The 22,211-nt window shown below is 39.4% G+C and overlaps 1 protein-coding gene across 1 annotated transcript in view; it reads right to left on the bottom strand.

Annotated features, from left to right (window-relative positions):
- GTF2F2 (general transcription factor IIF subunit 2) overlaps positions 1–22,211 on the bottom strand; it is a 157,285-nt gene that overhangs the window by 20,576 nt on the left and 114,498 nt on the right. The window contains exon 6 of the mRNA XM_002749026.7: positions 8,346–8,445. Within this exon, the coding sequence (XP_002749072.1) occupies positions 8,346–8,445 (100 nt within the window). The remainder of the gene's footprint in view (positions 1–8,345; positions 8,446–22,211) is intronic.

Genomic DNA, 22,211 nt, shown 5'->3' with positions numbered 1-22,211 from the left:
TCCTAAAGTGCCGGGATTATAGGCGTGAGCCACTGCACCCGGCCCAGAAAGCACTTTAAATTTAGTCTTCAGTTACAAATTTTTACCAAAAAATCGATCATATACAATTACACAAATTCTTCTTCTTCTTTTTTTTGAGACAGGGTCTGGCACTGTCACCTGGGCTGGAGTGCAGCGGTGCAATCTCACTGCAGCCTCTGCCTCCCACATCCGAGCAATTCTCAGCCTCCTGAGAAGCTGGGGCCACAGGCGCGTGCACGCCTGGCTAATTTTCGTATTTTTAGTAGAGAGAGAGTTTTACCATGTTGGTCAAACTGGTCTCCAACCCCTGACCTCAGGTCTCCCAAAGTGCTAAGACTATAGGCGTGAGCCACTGCGCCCAGCCTATTCTTGACTCAAATTCAACCCAATGTTGAAAATCCTTTGTGGATGCGATATACAGATGTTCCATTGTCATTACTGAAATCATAATCACTGACTAAAATTATAAATGCCACCCACTACCAATTAAAATTTGTAATACATCTATAAATTTCTAGATTGTTGTTTGCAGAAATACTTCAGTCTTTGTAAAGGCTTTTAACTTTGGAAGTGAGCGTGACAGTGATGAATATCATGGTTTTGCATGTTAAATTCTTGTGAAAGCTTACTCCCCCTACCCTCAACTAATGCTTCTATTTCTGCCTAATGTGTCATTATCTCTTGGGAGGAAATGAATTCTTTACAATAGGTCAGTCCTTAATGTGCAAATTCCAATAGACAAAGCATGTAGTATACTTATACTGCATATGACGGGCAAATATTACTGAAAAGCCCTCATGACATAGTCCTACAAACATCCTTTTTATTTAGTGAAATTCAAGTTTATGCATATAACTTTAAAAGAGCAATCACTCAAACCCAAAATCTTATTTCTGCAGACTAATGGTCAGCTGCCACATTGAAGGCCAGAGTATATATGCATAAAAATGATTTCCTCTCTAGTTCCTGGGGGTTTATCTCAACAATCAGTTCACTGGCTAAGCTTTTCTTTTTTCTATCTTACCCTTCTGAGCATAGTTAAGGTTTCTGAGTTCTTTCTGGCCAAGTGCTTTTACCAGAAATAATAATAAAGAAAAAAAGATATTTTTTTTCAAACTGCAGAGCAGAAATTCTAACAGTAATAAGAAAATATTAACTCTTTTTAAAAGTTCTAGGTTTGGTAGAAAGAGACTTCCTCCCAAGTACCACCTCCAACAGGAGATGGCAGAACTATGAAAAGTTCCCACCTCTTTGGATCAGTGGCTGCATACTAGAATTACCTGAGAAGTTTAAAAACTTAAGATGGCTGGCATCCCCATTAGATTAATCGAATCAATTTCTGAGGGTATTTTTCTTTTCTTTTCTTTTTTGAGACAGTTTTGCTCTTGTTGCCCAGGCTAGAGTACAGTGGCACAATTTCAGCTCACTGCAACCTCTGCCTCCTGGGATCAAGCAATTGTCCTGCCTCAGCCTCCCAAGTAGCTGGGATTACAGGCATGCGCCATCACATCCAGCTAATTTTTTATTTTTAGCAGAGATGGGTTTCACCATGTTGGTCAGTCTGGTCTTGAACTTCTGACCTTAGGTGATCAACCTGCCTCGGCCTCCCAAAGTGCTGGGATTACAGGCATGAGCCACACTCGGCCTATTTTTCTTTTTGAAAAACTTCCCAGGAGATTCTAGTATACAGCAACACTGAAAACAAATGTATAGACCGCAGAGGATACTCCTCACAAGAAGAAAAGGAATTTCTTATGAGAAAGGTTGTAAGATACCATGGAATACACAGAAGAATACTATGAAATTTACATAGGCTAGATAATGACGTTCACACGCACAGAAGCACCCTTACTGGAATTCAAAGCTGAAGGGAGTTGGAAAGAACCTCACACATCAGCTGACTCTACATTTTGATTACACACCTCCATAAGCAAAACATTTAAAGCGTGAACTATGCATGTATCTCTTCATAAACTGGACAAATGTATTACTGTATTTATGTATAGATATTTTAAGCATATACAAAATAAAAAATGTTAGAGGGATGAAATAAAATACATGATTTTTAGAGTAAGTTTTAATTTGTCAAAACTACAAAATGCCTTTTGTTTTGCTCTCAAAATATCGTGATTTGTCTCCCTGTTCTGTATGCTTAGTTTTTAAACGTATTGCACGCCATGACAGCTTTGTATCAGCAATACCTAATATAACAAGGCACAATATTCACAAAGGTCAAGGGTCACTTTGTCAGTTATTCTGCAACAAGCCTTCAGCTCTAGCCTGGGTGGCAAGAGGTCTGTAGGCTCCATTTCCAAGATTCCCTTGCTAGCTGGCTTCTGGCTGGGGTTCTGCCAACAGGAGAGTGAAAGTGGGAGGGAGATCCTTCTTTTCTGCCTCTGCAGCAGCTTCCTGATCTCTTCTCCCTTTGTAACTCCAGCTCGTGTAACCAGCTCCCTACATGATATTCTTTTCTGCTTGGACTCTGCGGTTGTTTTTGATTCCACCGCAGACACTAACTGAGTCACCATTAAAGCCAGGGCATGACAAGCCATATTTAAAATGATACTGATAACTTCCTTTTTGAAAGGGCCATGTTCTCTTCAGATCTGATTACATCATCGCTGTCTGTCACCTCAAAGACTGACTGATAGACTGTTTTTAGAAGCAAGAGAAGTTCAGTTTTTTCACTTTTTTGTTCACATTTGCTTCATTAGTATTATCTTGAATTGACAGTTTCTCTGCAGAAATCTTTTAAAGCCATTTGTTCATTTGTTGAGATTGAGTTTGGCTAATAATAGATACGATACTATAATCAGTAAATCTCTGAATTGAGCACCAATGCTAAAAAGCTGAAGACAAATGAAACATGGGGCACACTGCTCCACCCCTCTGCCCTGTGCCATTTCTACTCTTGTGCCGAAAAAGAACCGACGAGGGGCCAGGAGCGGTGGCTGACTCCTGTAATCTCAGCACTTTGGGAGGCCGAGGCGGGTGGATCACGAGGTCCAGAGATCGAGACCATCCTGGTCAACATGGTGAAACCCCGTCTCTACGAAAAATACAAAAAATTAGCTGGGCATGGTGGCGCGTGCCTGTAATCCCAGCTACTGGGGAGGCTGAGGCAGGAGAATTGCCTGAACCCAGGAGGCGGAGGTTGCGGTGAGCCGAGATCGCGCCATTGCACTCCAGCCTGGGTAACGAGCGAAACTCTGTCTCAAAAAAAAAAAAAAAAAAAGAAAGAAAAATGACTAACAGAGGGGCTGCAAAAGGGTGCCAGGGTCAATCTACATAGTGTCTCTAACGCTGAGTTCCTTTCGTTTATTAGGTGCGAAACAGGATAAATACGTTATAATAATTTCCCCCTCGCCCAGGGGCCTCTTGCAAACCCTACTTTGACATCTCCGTAATTTCCCCAATGTCTGTTTTCACTACTTCAAAGAATGGGAGAAACTTGACGTTCAAATGTTTGTAAATGCAGCATTAAACAAATTTCTAAAGCTTCGCAGTCTTGAGTACATTAAAGTGAAGTATCTATTTAAGAGGGGGATGGACTCAGATCTACAGGTTCTTTAAACACAGAACCCTTTTGACACGACTTCCCCTACAGGGGGACTCTGTCTCACCAAGTTACTGTCACAAAAAATTCACCTGGAAAATACTGACCTACACGAACTGATTCAAGTTCAGACACTTAATGGAGATTTAAGGCACAGGAAACGCCACTTAGGGAAAAAGAACTGACACGTCATACCCTAGTAAGAGGATGGTTTTTAGGGGTGTGATTTCGATGAAGGAGCATTTTAAGATATGGTGTCAATCATGTAATTCCTTTTGGCCCAGTAAACGGTTTCGGAATGACAAGTGTGACAGACATTATACCCAGATAGTTCGTGAATTAAAAAGATGAATCTGAATTTAATTTTTAGAATATCCCCAAGAACAAAACTGGGTATTTTCTCTACATACATACAGGTAAATTCATCTAGGTGACATGGGTGGGTGAAAAAGCTGCTGGTAAGTCCAAGGTAGTTTCTTTCTGACCAAATGTGGGAACATCGTTTTGCATATACATATGTAATTTCCCAGTCCCTCTTTCATTTTTTTGTACAAAACATTTTTTTATAGTTTTATTCTGAAAATTGCATTCAAAGAAGCTCAGCTGTTGAAATGAAACACTGAGCTCCATGTTTATATAGCTTCATCTGGCAAGACTTGGAAAACATTTTAACACTATATTGAGTTAAAATTTTTTTAATTAAAAGTCTTTATTATGTTTCCTCTAAATCATTCTTGCTGACCTGTGTTTATGTTTCTCAGTCTTAAAAATCAATGTCCTCTTCTAACGAATAACAAAAATGTTATACTCTTTCTATAGTTGGTATTACACTACAATACTAAATATGCCTTTTAAAGCTATGCAGGTGCCCATCCTGGTTTACTCCCAAAAGAAATGAAAATTAAACATTCAAATACAGTGTGGTAGATTAGAGCCAATCTGTTTGTATGTAGACAAAATCTTAATCAAAGACTCATTACTATAATGACTCATTTTCACTATGGCAACCTTAACTAAGGTTGAGATCTGGAACTACAATGTCACTTACTGCTGATTATCTTTATAGAGAATGCTGCGGCTTTATACACTAAGGAGTCTGGAATAGAATGTGTTTGCGTTATTCACCACGGGTATGTATCTCAGGTCAAAAGCACCTGCTGTTTAAAGAACGTAAGTCTTAGATAACAGTGGTAGGTGCTCCCATGGCTAGCTATTCCCTGGCTTTTTCCTTCCCAGCATAACTGTATTCCTTACTGCAACAACTCAGATGATATGTGCTCACTGTGACAATTCCAGCTGCTGGAAAATATTTTATAAAAAAGAAAATTAGAATTAAATCACTCTAGATCCTACCATTGAATATAATGACTTAAAATATTAATCAATCCCAAATTTGGGACATTTGTTTCCAATCTTTTCCTATCTTAAACAACAGAAAGAAACATTATTTTATATATATCATTGGGCACTGGCCTCACTATAATAAATTCCTAGACACAAAACTTCTAGGTCGAAGGATATATCCTTTTATAGTACATTTGACATAAATTACCAAACTTCCTCCTGAAAGGTAGTAACTCTTCACAGCCTAAGAAAGTGTGGTCTTTCTTGTACTCACTGTAATAAAAACACACACGAGGGTAGAAACCACACAGAAGTGTGGCCTATAAAAGGAGAAAAAAGCTCAGTCAGGAGCTACAGAAAGCTGCACACCGATGAGGAAGAACGGCAAAAGCAACTAAGATCTATACCGTTTGGCAAAATAGAGTAGAGTCTCCGTTTACATGTAGCTCCAGAAAACTGTATGTATTCCCACCCAAGAGTAGAAAAGACCAGAATGGAAGAGGACAGAGACGTGGGCTTTTATCTGTCTGTCTAAGTCAGAAACAACGGAATCGTGACACCTGACCTGCCCTCTTCTGTAGTTTGTTTCCCCCTGAAGCATAAGCAGAGGCTGTGAAACGGGCTGGATGCACTTGAACTTTTCATGTGGTTTGTCGGACCCACACAGTGTAACAATTTCAAAATGTGACTGTATTCATAAGGGTCACGTGCACTCCAGTTCACACAGTCCCTAACATTTACTTTCTTACATTTCATTGTCCCGCTCCTGTAAGATGTCTGCTTAGCCGGCATCTGCATTTGCTACCTTTCATATAAAATTACCATTCAAATATCATGAAGTACTAGTTTGGTAGATCCTATCCTGTGTCACTTGACAAATGTTGATACTTAAGGCAGGTCTTAAAGAGAGTTTCCTTCCTAAACTCAGTATCAAAGGTAATCTCAAACAGTAAAGTGGGATGCAAAGTCTCACTGTTAATTGCCATCTGACTTGACTTAGGTGTTTTATTTTCAGGAAACCTGCACACTTACTACATTACAGGTATTTCTTTTTTTTTTTTTCCACATCTCCAACATTTATTTTTTAAAGGAATGGATTTTGAGAGAAAACAACGTGGCGCAGAAATGTGGAATAGAAAATAAATACAAATGTAGGCTATTTTGCTAATGGTTTTATAACCACAACAAACGAGTACAGAGAATGCCCTGTACAAACCAGAAACGTTCAAACATCAAGGTGCTCCCTTAGCAAGGCTGAAAAGTTCAGTCTCTGGTATTTGGAATTTAGGATGCAGTCCTTGTTTTTGGATGGATCACGGGGTGTGTGGCACAACAGTCCATGCCTTTTTTTTTTTTTTAATGAGATGGAGTCTCACTCTGTTGCCCAGGTTGGAGTACAATGGCCTGACCTCAGCTCAATGCAACCTCCACCTCCCAGGTTCAAGTGATTCTCCTGCCTCAGCCTCCTGAGTAGCTGGGATTACACGTATACACCACCATGCCTGGCCTTTCTTTTCTTTTTTTTTTTTAAAAGATGGAGTCTTACTCCGTCAGCCAGGCTGGAGTGCAGCCTGGCTCACCGCAACCTCTACTGCCCTGGTTCAAGTGATTCTCCTGCCTTAGCCTCCTGAGTAGCTGGGATTACAGGCTTCTGCCACCATGCTTGGCTAATTTTTTTTTTTTTGTATTTTTAGTAGAGATAGGGTTTCACCATCTTGGCCAGGCTGATCTTGAACTCCTGACCTCATGATCCACCTGCCTCGGCCTCCCAAAGTGTTAAGATTACAGGCATGAGCCACAGCACTCAGCCTACATCACAGATATTTCAAAACCCCAAATCCTTAGCCCTATTAGAACTGCTAATGTCCAGCAGCAACATACACTGTGGTTAACAGTATAGCTCCTAAGTCAGACTGCCTGAGTTCAACACCTAGACCGATCAATTACTTGATGCGCCACCTCAGGTAAGCTAATCTCTCTGCCTCAGTTCCCTCAACTATTGTAGTTTCTTCACAGGGTTGGTATGAAAATTAAATGTCATTACTTATGAAGCACTCAGACCAATACCTGGCACAAAGTGTATATAATATGTATTCAATAAATGTGTATATTGTATAATACATATAGTACATATAAGATGCACAACAATAAAAAATGTCTTAAAATACAATATACAGTATTTTCCCCTTATTGGCAGGAGATATGTTGCAAGACACCTCCCTGCCCTACTTGGTGCCTGAAATTGTGGATAGTACCAAACTCTATATATTATGGTTTTTAACATACATACATACCTATGATAAAGTTTAACTTATAAATTAGGCACAGTAAGAGATTAACAATAACCCATAATAAAACAGAATAACCATAACAATATACTGTAATAACAATCTGTGAATGTGGTCTCTGTCTCTCTCTCTCTCTCTCTCTCTCTCTCTCTCTTTCAAAATAGACCATGCCTGGCCTAGAAAAATTTTTTTAAATACTAAAACTACTATTTATACATTAGCAACATTGAGAATTGAAGTGTTTTGTTTCTTTGTAAAAACTTATCAAGGGTAACCAGGTGCGGTGGCTCAAGCCTGTAATCCCAGCACTTTGGGAGGCTGAGGCGGGTGGGTCACCTGAAATCACGAGTTCAAGACCAGTCTGGCCAACATGGTGAAACCTCATCTCTACTAAAAACACACAAAAAATTAGCCAGGTGTGGTGGCAAGTGACTATAATTCTAGCTTACTCAAGAGGATGAGGCAGGAGAATTGCTTGAAACCAGGGGGTGGAGGTTACAATGGGCCAAGATCATGCCACTGCACTTCAGCTTGGGTGACAGAGTGAAACTCTGTCTCAGAAAAAGACAAAACAAAACGAAAAACAAATTTTATCTAGGGTAGTTTGAAAGTTGCCTTCTTTTTGCCATTATATAACTTGGAATGCAGATTAAACATCTTTTGTACACTTTTAGCAAATTGTCATATTCCTTACTAAGTTCAGATCAGGTACTGTAATTCAAGCACCTGAGGGCAAGGTGCATAATCGCTTAGTTACTTTGAAAACCTAAGACTCTGCCAGCTGTGGTCCCTCGCGCCTATAATCCCAGCACTTTGGGAGGCCGAGGCTGGCGAATCACAAGGTTAGGAGTTTTAGACCAGCCTAGCCAATATGGTGAAACCCCGTCTCTACTAAAAATACAAAAGTTAGCCAGATGCGGTGGTGGGTGCCTGTTGTCCCAGCTACTCGAGAGGCTGACAGGAGAATCGCTTGAACCTGGGAGGCGAAGTTGCAGTGAGCTGAGATTGCACCACCGTGCTCCAGCCTAGCTGACAGAGTGACGCTCCATTTCAAAAAACAAAAGAAAACCTAAGACTCTCTGATACAGAAAAGAATAAAAATATAAAAGCATGACGAGATACAGCAGAAGACTTACATTGTATTGATGATTAGCAACAGGTTTGTAATTGGTTGTCACAACCTTGTCCAGTTGCTGTGACAGCCTCACAGGTTTGGAAGACTCTTCTATTTGCAATCTGAAAAAAACATAACGCATTATTAACGCTCTTGTTCAGCAGGGTGAAATATGAAGAGCTATTATTTCTAAAATTCCTCTTACTCAATGACAACTAATATATAAAAAGATAACCTCAGGATATGCTAACCTTAATATTTTAAAAATGCACTGAATATATGACTATAATGTAGAATATACACAGGCTAAACATACAAACTCACTCATTACAATGCCACAATGTACTTTTCATCACCTTATTGTATAGGCGATTCGTAACCACTAAAACCAAGAAACTAATCAGCCTTGAATTTCCGGGCGGGAAAAAAATCTCCATGTAAAAATACATAATTTTAAATTACACAGTCTAAAATCAATCAAGCTATTAATTCAAAATGTCTACTCAGCTGATAAAAGATAAACGTAAATAAAAAGAGAACATGTCAATACTCAAGGTCTAGAGCTAGCAGCTAGTTTACTGGACAACACAGAGAACGTTTCTATCATCACAGAAACCTCTACTGGATAGAACTGCTCCAGAAGAACTACTGCAGGACACCATCTAACTTGATCCTGTCTCTACAAAAACACTAAGGAAAAAGAAGTAACCAGTAGCCCTAGCTACTCAGGAGGCTGAGGTGGCAGGATCACTCGAGCTTGGGAGGTGGAGGCCGCAGTGAGCTCTAATGATGCCACGGCACTCCAGCCTGGGCAAGAGTGAGACTGTGCCTCAGAAAATAAAATATGACTCAAAACACTGCTTTTGGAAATACATGCCACCATGTACAGTTTATTATACAACGTAACAGTTCACTAGTACATGTATATTTAAGTAGCAATCTTAACATATTTTATAGTAAGCATAGCATGACTCATAACCATTTACTTATTTAAAAAATTATATATTAGCACAGTAAATGAAAGGAAATTATTTTAAGGAAGAAAAAGTACAGCTTTCTAAGACAAATATTTTTAATGATGCAGAAGTTATCACTGTACCTTTTAGCCTCATCAGCGAGATATAAAAATATAAGAATGTAATATATTTAAGAAAATCGCCTCACATATGTAGCTAAATTACAATTGAAAAGTGTAAAAAATAAGCATTTCTAGCCAAAAGCTTATGTTTATCATTTATAGATCCTCATTGAGAAACTACTCAAGAATTTATTTCAGTAAGAAGGAAAATGAATCCAATAGGAACCAGTGAGATGCAAATAAGTTGAAAACCATGTTAGAAAATTGCCTTTAATAAAAACAAAAAGAAGGCAGTTTTTTTTTAAATGGTGAAACTGACATGAAAGATAGGAAGGAAGAGGTCAGAACCGATGCATTTTAAGTTTGTTTTCTAAATGTTTTGCAATAACCATCTATTACGTTTACAAACAGAAGAAGTACACGTTCTTAAAAAGAGAAGAAATCCTGTAATTTCTTGGAAGGCACACTTGAAAACCACAAAAATGCTGGCTATTTAAAAATAATACGAGTTTAACATTACATAGTATTGTATTTGCATGAGGCTTTAACTTCTTTGGTCCAATAAAATAGAAACTAAAAATAATTTCCAATGTAAATTCCTTCAAAAGCAGAATTAAGTACAAAAGGTGCTTGTTTTTATAACATACTTTTTATTTAATTCCTTGGGTGAAGATAATTCTCTTTTTACTTCTGCTTATTTTTAGGTATATACCATAAAATTACTGAGAAGATTTAAGAAATTGCCTTTTCAATTTGAAATCTAAAAATACCATAGGGTGTGTTTTTACCATGATCCCAAAATTCAGTATACTCATTTCTGAATGGAAATGTAAATATTTAAATTAGTCCAGTTATTTATAAATCCAAACTTATTATTTAAATATGTAAGATTATTTACTTTATAAAGTACAAAAAGTTCTCTGGAAGTATCTAGAAATTTACTGAATATGTAACCATAAATAATACTTACAATTATACTTTCTTTCTTATGTGCCACATAAGAGTTTCTACGAACATGGATTAAAATTTTCTTACTAAGTCTGAGAAATCACTAGTTAGAGTCTAGAAGGGAGATGTCCAATGCAAGGATGGATTTAGATTTATGACGCTTCGACGGCCTCTTACTATTCTTGGGGTGCAGTACAAGTTCCTTCACATGACTTTAAGCCTCTGGGATCCAGTCCCTGCATATCTCTCCAGTTCTCCCTGCCATTCTCCCATATCTGCCTCAGGCTGCGGCTGTGGCACAGCCAGACTCGGAAGGAGCCTCTTGCTGTCAATCATTCAGCAAGTGTTTACTGGGTCCCCACTTCTGCCAGGCACTGGGTTAGAGGCTGGAGACACAGCATTAAGGAACTGCTCTACTGGAAGACAAGCATTTAATACTGTAATTAACTGCAGTCCTGACGATGAACAATGGTGATGGAGTGATGGCAGGACATCTGACTGCATACTGATAAGAAGATTAATCCCAGGGTGTGCATTCTGAAGGTAAGCTGGAGCAGAACTGCTCATGCTTATAAGAGATAACACGCAGGCTGGGCATGGTGGCTCACGTCTGTAATCCTAGTACTTTGGGAGGTGGAGGCAGCAGACTACTTGAGGTCAGGAGTCCAAGATCAGCTTGGGCAACATAGTGAAACCCTGTCTCTATTAACAAAAAAAAATTAGCTGGGCATGGTGGTGCATGCCTGTAATCCCAGATACTTGGGAGGATGAGGCAAGAGAATCATTTGAACCCAAAAGGTTGAGGTTGCAGTGAGCCAAGATCATGCCACTGCACTCCAGCCTGGGCAACAGAGCAAGACCCTGTGTATAAAGTAGAAAGTTCCGCTTCAAAGTTTCCCTTCTTGTTAAGGAATAATAACAATAAACGTTAGAAATAATAGTTTGCTTTAAAGACTCACTTTCTTCAAAGGCTTCTTGTTTTTTGCTAATAGCTCTTTGTTAAGTCCTATCCTATGTAGTAGCTGTTAGACATGCTCACAGGCACATGGTATATTCTATGTCCTTGTACTTTAACCAAGATATTTGTTCAGGACGTGCTCACAGGCATGTCACAGCTCACAGCCTATGCCCCTTCCTTATTTGGACTTCCTCTTTTCCTTTGTTCTCCATTGCCTTTACCTATTTAGAAAAGTTCTAAGTTGTTAGCCAATCAGTTTTAGTTTAGATTGTGAGGTCTGGCTCTAATCAGTGGAGACTGGACACAGCAGTAATAACCCAATGCGTAAGGAATAAATATGCCGGCCTTTCCTTTGTTCATTGTACTCTCATGGCGAGATGGCTGACACGAGCACCCTTTCTGCAGAAAATAAAATTGCCTTGCTGAGAAAACTTTTTGTCTGAATGCTAACTTTTTCTTGCAGTACCTGGGAACAAGCATTCTAACACCGTTTAAGAAAAAAAAAAAGAGAGTTACCGCAAAAACTGTGTCAAAGGAAAGCTGTGTCAAAGCTACTAAGAGATGAACCTTTAGAGAGAGAAGGATGATTGAAGACAGATATAAGAATGTTTACAAAGTGTCAGGAGAGAGATGTGTTAACGTGGTTGGGGAGAGGGACTGGGTGGGAAGCCAACTAAGTGTCAGGCTATTTCTGAACACAACTGTGTTCTAATCTTAGCCCCATCCTCCTCTAATGCAGTCAGCTCTCAGGGGTTTGGCCTTTCTAAATGGTAATCTGTTATGTTGCCACGAAATCACCTTCCCAGTTTCAGTCATCTCCACGATTTGATCTTATGAGACAGTCAAGGAAGGAGGCATGGACTAGCTCCCTCCTTCTGTATTAAATGATTGTTCCTATTACTTCATAATTTGAAAATTCCTCAGGGTTTCAGTTTGTTTAGTGAAGTGCTTCTTTATAAATGGAAGCTTATTCTTGTCACACTCTTACACTTGAATTTATTAGTAGCCACTGCATCCTGACTCAGGTTCGTGTGCATACTTTCCTTTCCATTTTAATCCAACAATTCTAAAAGCCAGTTTCATCACTCATACAGTGTCATGTTGTTTTATCCTTAAAGCATTTAACCCTTTATATAAAGTAAAACATTGACTTAAAAAATTTTTTAAATGTAACTGTTCTATTACGCATTTAAAAGGCAACCACAAGGGTTTTAATTAAAAGAGGACATCTTGTAATTCAAAACTAACAATGTTAAAGCATGAACTGAAAATATAACATCTTTAAGGAACTAAATCTTAAAGTACTTTAATGCACTTTGAATAGTTTAAAATAATTTAGCAAGGTTCTTCACTTAACACTAAATAATTCATTTAACATTATCTCATGAAGTGTCAAAGAACAATTTACAACTCTATTTGATCACTGAACAATGTACTAAATTAAACATTACTGACCTCGACATGCTTTCAAAGTCAAGGTAAGGTTTGTCTAGGTTTGTACAAAATAATATAATTTGGAAATATGTGCTTTGTAAAGCAGAATAACAAACTACATAGAGAGGTATTAGCTGACCTGGGAGCAAGCTAAAAGGCTGCCCTGACCATTTTAAAAAATGAGTCTCTATTTTTTCAGAACATTCAGTGTTTCTTTGATCTTGGATGCAGAATGCCTGAAGAGAGAAAAAAAAAATACAGTGTTTTCAAGAAACAGAAATAGAAAAATAATGTCTGATCACTTAGATACAGCCAGGCTACATTTTACTTTGTTTTATAAATCATTAAAAACATAATTGGTGCTAATTCAGAATATAAATACATATTCTTCAAATGCCAGGACTAACCATGTCTTCTGGTATTCCCCACAGACATGCAGAAAGTGCTTGGAAACATACAGTACATTTATAAAATAATTGCTACGGTAGTCATAAATCACATAACTATGTGTCACAATGTAAGACTACTATTAAGTATCAAGTAACAAATTTAGTCAGGCTTGAACTAGTATTCATTCTAATAAAATAAAACTCTATTTAATAAATCAGGCCGGGCATGGTGGCTCAAGCCTGTAATCCCAGCACTTCGGGAGGCTGAGGTGGGAGGATCAGGAGGTCAGGAGTTTGAGACCAGCCTGGCCAACATAGTGAAACCCCATCTCTATTAAAAAATACAAAAATTAGCCAGGTGTGGTAGCACACACCAGTAGTCCTAGCTACTGGGGATGCTGAGGCAGGAGAATCACTTGAACCCAGGAGGCTGAGTTGCAGTGAGCTGAGCTCTTGCCACTGCACTCCAGCCTGGGAAATAGAGTGAGACTCCATCTCAAAAAAAAAAAAAAAAAAATCGACCATTTTAATTTTGGGTAACTTAGAATGGTATTCTTGGAAATTCGAGTTGGTGAAGTTTGAAAGTAGTCCCTAAATTATTTACCTGAGTTATAACATCAAAAACACTAAAATATTTGGGAAAAAAATAAAATGCAGGTAGCTGTCTAACAGAATAGCTTTTACTCAGGAAGCTTAATTTAATTTACTTTTTTTGTTGAGACAGAGTCTCTCTCTGTCACCCAGGCTGGAGTGCAGTGCCGTGAACTCAGCTCACTGCAACCTCTGTCTCCTGGGTTCAAGTGATTCTCGGGATTACAGGCATGCGCCAGCACGCCTGGCTAATTTTTTTTTTTTTGTATTTTTAGTAGAGACAGGGTTTCGTCATGTTGGCCAGGCTGGTCTTGAATTCCCATCCTCAAGTGATCTGCCTGCCTCAGCCTCTCAAAGAGCTGGGATTACAGGTGTCAGCCACTGTGCCTGGCCAAGAAGCTTAATTTTAAAGTGAACTTATATAGAGTAAAATCTAGGAAGGCAAGTAAGAAAAATACGGGCTGTTTCAAGTATTTTAAATCCTAAGATTAATGAAAAATCAGATATTTTTAAACACGGAAGTAATAAAATTTGTGTTTTAAAAATACTCCTCTGGCTACTATTTGCAGAACAGAATAGGGCAAAAATGGACATCATTGTATAGGAAAACTACTGCACCAATCCAGAAGAAAGACAGAATTCACTTGGAACAGGTGACGGCAAAGGAGTGGGACTCAAGTTAAACAAATGTAGGAAAGATTCTGAAAATAGATTCCACAGGAAGTGGTGCCTAACTAATTAAGATAGGAGAAATAAAGGCATCAAGAATAATGGGGCTCAAACAATTTGATGCCACCTTACTACTTCAAGAATGGCCATAATTTAAAAAATAACAGCTATTGTTGTGGATGTGGTAAAAAAATAAAAAAGGAACACTTCTACACTGCTGGTGGGAACGTAGACCAGTACAGCCACCATGGAAAACATATGGAGATTCCTTAAAGAACTAAAAGTAGGTCTACCATTTGATCCAGCGATCCCACTACTGAGTATCTACCCAAAGGAAAATAAGTCATTATATGAAAAAGACACTTGCACGCATATGTTTAGAGTGGCACAATTCACAACTGCAAAAATATGGAACCAGCTGAAATGCCTATCAGTCAAAGAGTGGATAACGAAAATGTGGTGTGTGTATGTGTACCATGGAATACTACTCAGCCGTAAAGGCACGAAACAATGACATTTGCAGCCACCTGGGGGGAGATGGAGACCATTATCCTAAGTGAAGTAACTCAAGAATGGAAAACCAAACATCATACGTTCTCACTTGTAAGTGGGAGCTAAGCGATGCGGATGCAAATGCATAAGAATGACACAGTGGCCTTTGGGGGTGAGGTGGTGGGGGAGGTGAGGAAGTGGGAGTGAGGCATAAAAGACTACACATTGGGTACAGGGTACACTGTTTGGGTGATGGGTGCACCAAAATCTCAGAAATCACCGCTAAATAAATTATCCATGTAAACAAACACTACTTGTTCCCCCAAAAACCTACTAAAAATTAAAAAAAAAAACAAAAAAACAAAAAAAAACTAGACTCCGATTTCTGGCTTCAGCAACTATAACCTAAGCAGGGCAGACAGACTGTATCTCTGTAAAACTGTTTGTATGGGATTCACCACATTTTACTAGAAAGTCTGTAAATTACACGCTCCACGTTCAGATGTAGAGAAACTATTCCAGTTGAAAAGAGAAGAAAAATTACCACCTTCTATTTTGAATTCTTAATGTTTTATATAAAAATATCAGTTTTTCTTTATGCTACACACTTACATTAAAATAGATACAAACATCTGATGTAGAAAATTTCAAGAGTAACTCATTTCTCCAAACAAGAAATAACGGCTGGCTGGGTGTGGTGGCTCATACCTGTAATCCTAGCACTTTGGGAGGCCAAGGCAGGCAGACCACTTGGGGTCAGGAGCTCGGGAGCAGCCTGGCCAACATGATGAAGCCCCTTCTCTACTAAAAACACAAAAAATTAGCCAGGCATGATGGAGCACATCTGTAATCTCAGCTACTGAGGAGGCTGAAGCAGAAGAATCGCTTGAACTGGGGAGGTGGAGGTTGCTGTGAACCGAGATTGTGCCACTGCACTCTTGGCCATATAAAATTAAATAGCTTTGTTACTATTATAAGGAAACGGTCAAGATCAACTTCTTTAATTACTAATCTTTCTAGTATTACTATCTAAAGATTAAGTTTTAGCTTATATTTTTCCCCACCGAAAAAAGAAAGCTCAAGGGCTACCTAGCACAGAAATAACTGTAACAAAATAAGACAAACAGGTCTTTTTTTTTTTTTTTTGAGACGGAGCCTTGCTCTGTCATGCAGGCTGGAGTGCAATGGTGTGATCTCAACTCACTGCAACATCTGCCTTCCAGGTTCAAACAATTCTCTTGCCTCAGCCTCCCCAGTAGCTGGGATTATAGGCGTGTGCCACCACACCTGGCTAATTTGTATATCTTTAGTAGAGGCAGGGTTTTACCATGTTGGCCAGGCTGGTATCAAATTCCTGACCTCAGGTGATCCGCCCACCTCAACCTCCCAAAGTGCTGGGATTACAGGCGTGAATCATTGTGCCTGGCCAAAAATAAGACATTTAAAGAACAGTTACTATGTGCTGGCAACTGTGGTAAGAACTTCTGTATCATCTCAGTATCATTTTTTCCTCACAGTAAGGAAAAAGAAAACAAAATCGGATTTTTCTTTCTTCAATTTAGGGTTCATGCGATTAGTCATCAGTCTATATGGTCCCATAAAAGGCCACCTAACAGAATAAAATCTCTAATTAAAATCTCGTGGAACTTGGTTAAGTAATTTCTCCTTAACAGTCATCAGCCTCCCTAACACTAATACAACTCTATACACACAGAGAACGAGCACATTCTACTTTACAACTGAAAAAAGATTCCTAGAAGTCAATGTTATAGTCATTGGGACATAACCACGGTTCATAACCACCCTTGTCAAAATTACAGTTGGGCCACTTTATCTGTGTGTTAGGCACTTGCAGATTTAACCAACTGTGGATAGAAAAGATTTGTTTAAAAAAAAAAAAAAAAATTAGCTGGGTGCAGTGGCTCATGCCTGTAATCCCAGCACTTTGGGAGCCCAAGGTGGGCAGATCACTTGAGGTCGGGAGTTTGAGACCAGCCTGGACAATAAGGTGAAACCATGTCTCTACTAGAAATATCAAAATAAGCTGGGTGTGGTGGTGGGTGCCTGTAATCCCAGCTACTTGGGAGGCTGAGGCAGGAGAATCACTTGAACCTGGGAGGTGGAGGCTGCAGTGAGCCAAGACCGTCCCACTGCACTCCAGCCTGGGCAACACAGTGAGATTCCACCTCAAAAAACAACAATAAAACAATATGAATTAAAATAGATAAAAACATCTGATGTAGAAAGCTTCAAGAGTAACTCCTTTCTCTGGACAAGAAATAATGACTGGCTGGGTATGGTGGCTCATGCCTGTAATCCCAGCACTTTGGGAGGACAAGGCAAGGAGATCACTTGAGGTCAGGAGCTCGAACCCAGCCTGGCCAACATGATGAAACCCTGTCTCTACTACAAATGCAAAAGATTAGCCAGGCATGATGTATAACCACTACTTACACAGCATTTACATTGTGTTAGGTATTGTTAAGTAATCAAGACACGATTTAACATATCAGTGGCCACCCTTTTTGGCATCAGGGACTGGTTTTATAGGAGGCAGTTTTTCCACTGACAGCATGGAGAAGGTGTGGTAGATGGTTTCGGGATGAAATTGTTCCATCCCAGATCATCAGACATTGGTTAGATTCCCATAAGGAGCATGCAACCTAGATCTCTTGCATGTACATTTTACAATAGGGTTCAAGCTCCTTTGAGAGTCTAATGCCACCGCTGATCAGACAGGAGGCAGAGCTCAGGCAGTAATGCTTGCCCTCTGCTCACTCCTGCTGCGTGGCCTGGTTCGTAACAGGCCATGGACCAGTATATGGCCTCGGCGTTGCAGACCCCTGATTTAAAGTATACAGAAGGATGCATGTAGGTTATATGTAAATACAACACCGTTTTAGATATGGGACTTGAGCATCTGAGAATTTTGGTATCTGAGGGGGTCCTTGAACCAATCCCCTGTGGATGCTGAGAAACAACTGTGCTTCATTATTACACTTCATGAGAATTTATGTACTATACTCAGAACTTAATTTGCAAATTATGCTTTATATTCTGAAAATATAAAATTCAGGTAATAAAAAATAATAGTAGCATATACATCCCCCGAATATTTTAAAGGATGAATCCTAGTAAGACCTAACAAAACCAAAAAAATGCCAAACTCTCATTCTAAACTGCTGGCCGACTTGAGAAGAGAAATGGGTAAGTTTTAGTCAATAAATCCTCCACGTATCTCATTTGTAGGTACAGCGTTTCTCACATGATAGCAACTCATAAATATTCTTTAAGCAAATGAATAAATGATGTCTTTGTTAGACAATTAGATTACAAAGAAAAAGGCTAAGTCCCATATTAACAAACACCATAATTCTGCCTAATTTTATACATGTGGACGATTTTCACGCCTAAGCAAAAGGCCCTAATACTGCCGAGCTAACCTCATTATCAACAGAATTGAACCACAAAACCCTACTAAACAACAACAGCTTCCACGAGCAACTGTCAATGCAAAAGTCATTTCATAACATAAACACATCACTTCAGCAGGATTCAGCTATCTTTTGTGCATTTGATTACAATCTGTTACTTTTTAAAGGATAGGTTTTATAAAAGAATGTGCATTTTCCCAGGTCAGGAGTTCAAGACCAGACTGGCCAACATGGTGAAAGCCCGTCTCTACTAAAAAATACAAAAATCAGCTGGGCATGGTGGCTCGTGCCTGTAATTCCAGCTACTTGGGAGGCTGAGGTAGGAGAATTGCCTGAACCAGGACGTGGGACCCGGGAGGCGGATGGTGCAATGAGCCGAGATAACGCCAGTGCACTCAAGCCTGGGCTACCGAGCGAGACTCCATCTCGAAAAAAAAAAAAATGTGTGTGTTTTCTAAACATTTGTATTTCATTTTTGAAAGGGGCAGATGGAGGCTGACATTTGCATTTGCAGGGTGAAAGAAGAAAAAAAGTTTTCATGGCAAGAAGCAACAGGAGCAGTAGGGTGCCAGGACTGTCCGTGCGTGAGAGGACACACACTTGGCCCAAAGGTAACAAAAAAAGGAAGTTTCCAGCAGAAGGCGCAGCTTGGAAGAAGGCAGACAGAAGGGCGGGAGAAAGGCCAGGGGAGGTAATAGTCAGGGTGAGGGCTGAGCTGATTTACTAATGTGAAAAGGTTCTGAAGAGGCCTGACTTTAAAACAGTACCTTTATAGAAAGTTTCAACGTTTTGGGAGTAAGACAACGCTTTTCAGAGGACTGCAAAGTATGTATATGTCAATCTATTAGAATGTGGATCTGAGTAGTAATGAGGAAATTTTAGGGCTTGAAATTAACAAGTAAGTGTATTATATCCTTACCTGGCAGGGCTACTGAAGGAATTACAGATAGTAAATATTCAATCACTCAGGTAAGTATCTCTTACAAATATTAATTATCTGCAAACTTCATGAAAACAGGGACCAGTAAGGCGCAGTGGCTCATGCCTATAATCCCAGCACTTTGGTGGGATGCCACCACGCCCGACTAATTTTTTGAATTTTTCTTTCTTTTTTTTTTTGGTATAAACAGGGTTTTGCTATGCTGCTCAGGCTGGTCTCAAACTTCTAAGCTGAAATGATCCGCCCACCTCAGCCTCCCAAAGTGCTGGGATTACAGGTATGAGCCACCATGCTCAGTCAAGAATTATAATTTTCTTTTCTTTACTTTTATTTTTTTGAGACAGAGTTTTGTTCTTGTCACCCAGGCTGGAGGGCAATGTTGTGATCTCAGCTCACTGCAACCTCTGCTTCCCGGGTTCAAGCAATTCTCCTGCCTCAGCCTCCTGAATAGCTGGGATTACAGGCACCCACCACCATACCTGACTAATTTTTGTATTTTTAGTAGAGACAGGGTTTCACCATGTTGGCCAGGCTGGTCTTGAACTCCCGACCTCAGGTGATCCGCCCACCCTGGCCTCCCAAAGCGCTGGGATTACAGGTGTGAGCCTGTGCACCAGGCCGGTAATTATCCATTTTCCGTGAAATCACTTAACAAACATTGCTAACTAATTCAATTTTTAAAATGGGCAACTCTCCCATACCAAACCAACCAAAGAGAAAACCCTTTCAAAACCAAAAGACATACTCTAGCTATCCCAGGCCACTACCTGGCTGTCCTCATCTACATATATCTGTATTTCAGGGGTTTTTCGTTTTAAACAAAGCAGCAGGAAAGAGTTATTACCAGAAGCAGCAGTCATAACACGAGCGGGAAATAACAACCGCTGCACCGAGACTACAGTCTTACAAAAGGAACAGCAATTCCCCTGCGCTCCATCCCCACGCTCCCATCCTAAGGTGAATCCATGAGTTGGTAGATGGGCTCTCCTAGATCGTTCTTAGGAGAACACATGGCAGTTGGTGTTCAGGCTAAGAATAAAAAAAAATCTCCCTCTACATATCACAGAAATGGAATCATTTTTGGCATATAAAACCAGCATCTTCACAGGAGTTAACTTACTAGCTCCCTCTCAGTGAAAGACTCAATACTGAGTTGAATTCTTCCATATGAGAATATAATTCAAATCCCTAATTAAGTCCCAGTAGAACTGTGACATGCCCATAACCGTAATAAAGTGTGTGAGGGGCAGAGTGGGGGAAAAAATTCAAAATTCCCTGTTCAGTGTTTATCACCTGTATCATAATTGCATCTTAGATATAATGAAGGAATGCAGGCATCTTTTTAAGCCTATTAAATATATACTATCCCAATTTAAAATATTTATAGCTATTTTAAGAAAATACATAATGCCCACACTATGTCTATTACATGCCATAAAAATATGGCAGATTAAAGTTTTGGGTCATTTCTTACATACCTGATTCGAACGTGTTCAGAAGGGGCCTATGCCCAGTAAAGGAATGATGATTCACAGTGGACTTTGTTTTCTCCAAGACTTCTGTTAGAAACAGCAAGAACCCACAAGTTTTTGGTATGGGTTGAGTAAGGTCAAACAGATGATGAACTATGGGAGATTTTTATTGTATGTGTCTTGTTTTTATTATTAAAAATTACTGCCTAATTTCTATTTTTCAAGGAAACACTGGAAGACTGCCAATCCACTGCCTAATTTTCACTTCTCTAGAAGAGTATACCAGCAGCATTCCAGAGAGTTGCTATATTACTTACCCCTGTTAGCTAGGCAACACAAGATCTCCAGTAACCAGTCCAAAATAGAAATATCTTACCTTATGATCAGAGTATTTCTGTGATCTTACATAAGTTTCCTTATCTCTTAGATTCTTTCCTTTTGAAATCTGTTCATCATCTTGAACTTGAAGGTATGTTCAGTGCATACCTTTGCCCTAAGCAGTGGCATTACTTCTAAGTCGCCAGCACTCTGGTTGCAGGCCAGCACAGAGATGCCCAAACTGGGGAGGGACAGGGGAGGCGGGCAGCTCACCTAAGTGCTTCTCATGAATCTGTGAGCAACAAGATACCTAAGACTGCACTGCCTGAAGATTTTGTCCAAATAATTATACATTTTGGTTACTTTCAATTTATTCACTGTAATATATTTTTTTCTTTATTATTTTCTTTATTATTCACTGTAATATATTTTTTCAAGTCAGGGATAATTTATCATGCTATTTCATGAAAGCAAACTGCTTTTCATCTTGGAAAGTTTGGATTTCAAAATAAATGTGTGTGTCAGGGAAAGGGAAGGAGGGAGTAGGAAGAGGGCGGGGAGGCAGAAGGAGGGACCGCATGTGATGGAAGAAACTCTTTACTGCTAAGGCTTTTCCTGTTTACCAACACTCTAGATTCTATTTCAGTACAGGCATAAAGCAGAAATATAAGGGGAAAAAACACTGAGCTGATCAGGGACCATTTATTACCCCTCAATACACGACCAAGTGGCTACTGTTTGCTAAAAATAAAAGCAGCTTAAATTCCAATGAGTTTCATTCTTTAAAAGCTTTTCAAACTCCAACTCCAAATAAAATGCCTAAATAATTTGATATGGTTCCCAGGGGCGGGGATAAAAGCTTTTCAATCAGAAGAACCGGTAATATGCATAACTCAGTATTAAAGAGAGCAAAAATGAAGTATCTTTTGTTTTCAGATTCATGCCAGTAATTTCGCATTAGAAACCAGAGACTAAAGCAATCTTAGGGCACACAGAATAGCCCATAGCCTTAAAAAATACGTAGAGTAAAAGAATGTCCCGTGGTATGGCAGGTCTGAAACCAGTCTCTGGTTTTAGGTCCCAGTTTCGTCCCCAGGTGTGACCTTGGTCAACTTAGTTAACTTCTTTAACCCTTCGGTGCTCTCATGGAAAACACGAGAATTAT

The sequence above is a fragment of the Callithrix jacchus genome, chromosome 5, assembly GCF_049354715.1.
Source record: "Callithrix jacchus isolate 240 chromosome 5, calJac240_pri, whole genome shotgun sequence".
NCBI classification, from domain to species: Eukaryota; Metazoa; Chordata; class Mammalia; order Primates; family Cebidae; genus Callithrix; species Callithrix jacchus.
Note: the sequence above shows the minus strand (reverse complement) of the source record. Positions and strands in the feature narration are given on the sequence as shown.